General features: G+C 45.1%; 2 protein-coding genes across 2 annotated transcripts; one reads left to right on the top strand and one right to left on the bottom strand.

The window, feature by feature from the left end:
- Positions 1–87: 87 nt before the first annotated feature.
- FOMMEDRAFT_163111 (uncharacterized protein) lies at positions 88–1,102 on the bottom strand (the record flags this gene model as incomplete). The annotated part of the gene is made up of 3 exons (XM_007272187.1): positions 88–602; positions 676–865; positions 917–1,102. The coding sequence occupies 3 exons, from the start codon at positions 1,100–1,102 to the stop codon at positions 88–90; spliced, it is 891 nt and encodes a 296-aa protein (XP_007272249.1).
- A 257-nt stretch (positions 1,103–1,359) lies between these two features.
- FOMMEDRAFT_163110 (uncharacterized protein) lies at positions 1,360–1,916 on the top strand (the record flags this gene model as incomplete). The annotated part of the gene is made up of 2 exons (XM_007272186.1): positions 1,360–1,483; positions 1,546–1,916. 2 exons carry the CDS (start codon positions 1,360–1,362, stop codon positions 1,914–1,916), a joined length of 495 nt encoding a protein of 164 aa, XP_007272248.1.
- Positions 1,917–3,726: the final 1,810 nt, after the last annotated feature.

Raw genomic sequence — 3,726 nt, 5'->3', positions numbered from 1 at the left:
CTGACCAATGTTGGATTCAGCCCTGCCCGATAAACTCGACCCTCGAAAAAGAAACGTGTAACTCCGTGGTAATGGAAAAGCACATTTTCATGCTTTATGAGGCAACGTATGAGCATGTACCACAGCCAGGTTGTCTTCCCTAGTCTTTATGAGCACCAATCCATATAGGAGGTAACAGTACACACCTGTTCCTGGCTGGCCAGTGAGAACAATGCCTTTCTCTTGATCCTCCCTCCTGAATATGAAGATTCTCTCTGCCAGCCTTCGATAGAAAGGTAAAACATATAGGCAGCCACAAGTTTCTGTGAGTTCGGACAATCTGTGGTTGGGGTCATCGAGACCCTGCTTGTTTGTGGCAAGGGCAACAACGGACTGCTGGACCTCGATGTCGGATGATTGGTTGGTCCAGAACACATAGAAATTCCACCAGTCATCCACATGCTCAAGCTGCCAACCGAAGGCACCAGGGTCTGTATGAAAGTATGCCCCTGTTTCTGTGGGAAAAAGTACTGGCCTCTCCTGGAGTTGTCGTTGTCGTTGTCGTTGTAATGCCTGAGGGGATTCTTCTTCACTAGGACGCGAGCGTTTGGCCGGAATGCCTGCTGTACATATAGATTAGCCAAAGTGCAAGGAACCGGCCAAATCTTGTGGACGGGCAGAGAACAAAATACGTACTTGATTCAGCCAGAGCAATGATATCTATCATGTCCTTATCCTCTGGCGTGGGTCCCTCAGGGAAATACTTGCTCAGACGACGTGCAGGCTGCATTGGATTACGCGGTGGATCTTTGCGAAGCCAATCCCAGGCACGTTCACGAAGTTTCTCTGATGGCTCAATATCTAGATTGTCAGGCTGCACGCCGACCTGCATATAGATAATCAGTATGACAAAAAATAGGACATGTTGGAGAAAGACCTTGTATAGCGTTAGCGTCGAGTGCTTCAGGGCATCTTCGTAGCTCGGATGGGCACGAATGTCTTGCCACAAGTCAGCAACGTCTGCCTCCTCCTGCTTGCGAAAGGGCCAAGCTTCTGCCTTATCATTGTAAAGCAGGCAGACCACATAGCGGCGAGTGTTTGGACTTGAAGTCGAAGAAGACATGGTGGTGGGTGAGAGACAACACGCATGACATGACCAAGTTGCCATTTCTGAGTCGCGGCTATTCCCACGGTGTCGTTCATGGGATTGGACATTGATATCTTGATGAATCATGAAATGCTCTGGTTGAGAGGGGAAGGCCCCGGTCTGCAGAGATACTTACAAGATACCTGAGTCTAAGTACCTGATTTGCTTTCGCAACAGCGGTTCCAGAAATTATACTTTCCAGCCGAAGCCGTGCCAAAAGAGTGAGTACCGTAATGGATATCGTTTCCCACAATCAGGTTAAGTCTCTCTCAACGCTCGGCATATACGAGTACAACAACTTCGACGACGGGCACAACAGACACCAGCAACAATGGGTCAGCCACGGACAGCAATGCTGTTATCAATAATTGTATATCTACAAAGTGTGCTTGCTGATGACAGCTACGATGAAAACCCAGTGCTTGCCATGCAGCCTGCCTTCGCCAGCTCTCTGCCTGTCCAGATCCTTCTTAATGGCATCGTCCTTGCCCTCACCTGTGTTCTGCTTTTCCACCTGCTCTTTACAGCACAATATCACTGGCCACTCGCCCCACTCAACTATGCTCTCCAACTTTCTGGAGTGCTTTCACTCTTGATTTCGTTGATTGCGACACTGTTTGTAGTGCTAAGTAGTGCATTTATGGATACACAGGAATGGCCATACATGATCAACTATTTGGCAAAGGACATTCCACCGATTGCAAGCTTGAGTGGAAATAGCACAGATCTGAGTGTGACGGATTCGCTGACGTGGACGACGGCTGAGTTGGCAGGGTGGTGTAACCTCTGAGGTTACACACGTGACTTTAGTTAAGTATATAAAGGGCTATTTGTAGACACTTAGAGATTATCTTCGTACTTGCTCCTGTACTTAGGTTGACCTCTCAAATCCCAGGTCTTTGCCTGTTCTGTGTTCTTGAGTAAGGCTCTGGCCTTTACACTTTTTTTTGAACATTGCAAAATTTGGGGATTACCTCTCATCCACTACCTTTCACTCATGCCACCAGATTGTCAGCCTCCCCCCCCTGGCTTCCCCCCACATGTCCACTATCTCCTGCACACCTACAGTACCCTACAGTAATACTCTAGTTAATCACAAACTTTACAAATGCTATACTGAATTCCTGTTCACTCTTGAAGGCTCATAGAGAGAATATTACCACCTGCCAGCCCACCTTTGATCTCCCAACAGACCCTCATCAGATTGGTCCTGGGATTCTAGGAGAACATGTCAGGAAGATTGTATACAGTTGTGTTAGAGTCATACATGTTGTGCCTCATTGTGAGTCTTGTCAGTTGGCTACAAGTAAGATTCTGCCACTTAAATATATGCTTTCACTGTGCCACCCTCTCCCAGCAAACCCTCATCAGATTGGTCCCTGGATTCTAGGAGAAGGCATTAAGAAGAGTGTGTGTGGTTGTACTAGAGTTACATGTATTACACATTATTGTGAGTCTGGTCAGCTGTCTACAATTAAGGTTCTGCCACTCAAGAATATGCTTCACTGTGCCACTTCAAGCAGATTATCTACAGACTTGCTCTTGCTCATAACCTTTCTGCTACTCATTACAATCTTAAGCTAGTGTCTAGAAACAAGCTGTAGAAGCCCCTACTATCCTATTTCTCAAATCATTTGAGGAGAACACTATCTTGGTACTACTACTAAGATTAGGAGCTACTATACAATTACTCTACTAGAACACTGTCAAGAAACAAGCTACAGAAGGACCTACTGTCCTAGTCCTAAAATTGTGCAAGGAAGTACTATCTTAATACTACTACTAATATCTGGAACTGTAGCATAATTCTCTTCAGGAGCTACAGGTTCTATACTGACAGATAGTATCTACTTTTAGTACAATGGATGTTATGATTGAGCTGTCAACTACAGTGTATTTGTTGTATACTTGTTGTACCTACTGTAATGTGTATCTCTCTATTGTCAAAGTGTTTGTTAAGACTGTCTATTCCTTACTATACTATCTCTTGCTCTGTCACTGTCTAGTGTCTACTGTCATTGTCTACTATCTACTAAGAGTATAAAGTCCCTTTCCCTTCCCTTCCTGTTTCCTAGAGTATAAAGCCCCTTTTCCAGTTGTAGACCTAGTCAGAGTACCAAGCCCCTGCTAGTGTCAATTCTAGTCCCAAACATATAGGGCCTCTACTAGCATCACCTCCTGTTTCCTAGAGTATAAAGTCCCTTTTCTAGTTATAGACCTAGTCAGGGTACCAAGCCCCTATTAGTGTCAATCCTAGTCCTGAATGTCTAGGGCCTCTACTAGTGTTACCTCCAGTCCTGGACCTAGCCAGGGTATTAAGCCCCTACTAGTGTCATTCCTAGTCACAGACCTAGCTAGGGATTTGTTAAGATGAGACTACACAAGAGTATGTCTCAGATGATATAAACTACATTACAAGCAATGACAAACAATGATGGAATACCTTCCATCATACATTCTACATCTGAGACATACCTACATAGTATATATAGACTAACTAATCAACAGACAATGAAGCAAGCTACAAGAGAGTGAGCTGAGTCCACTATCCCCCCTCTTTGTGTGATCTCTCTAAGCCTCTCACATAACCTCTCTTCCCC

This window comes from Fomitiporia mediterranea (assembly GCF_000271605.1).
Source record: "Fomitiporia mediterranea MF3/22 unplaced genomic scaffold FOMMEscaffold_316, whole genome shotgun sequence".
NCBI classification, from domain to species: domain Eukaryota; kingdom Fungi; phylum Basidiomycota; class Agaricomycetes; order Hymenochaetales; family Hymenochaetaceae; genus Fomitiporia; species Fomitiporia mediterranea.
The sequence above is the reverse complement of the archived record's forward strand: the minus strand, read 5'-3'. Positions and strand labels throughout refer to the sequence as shown.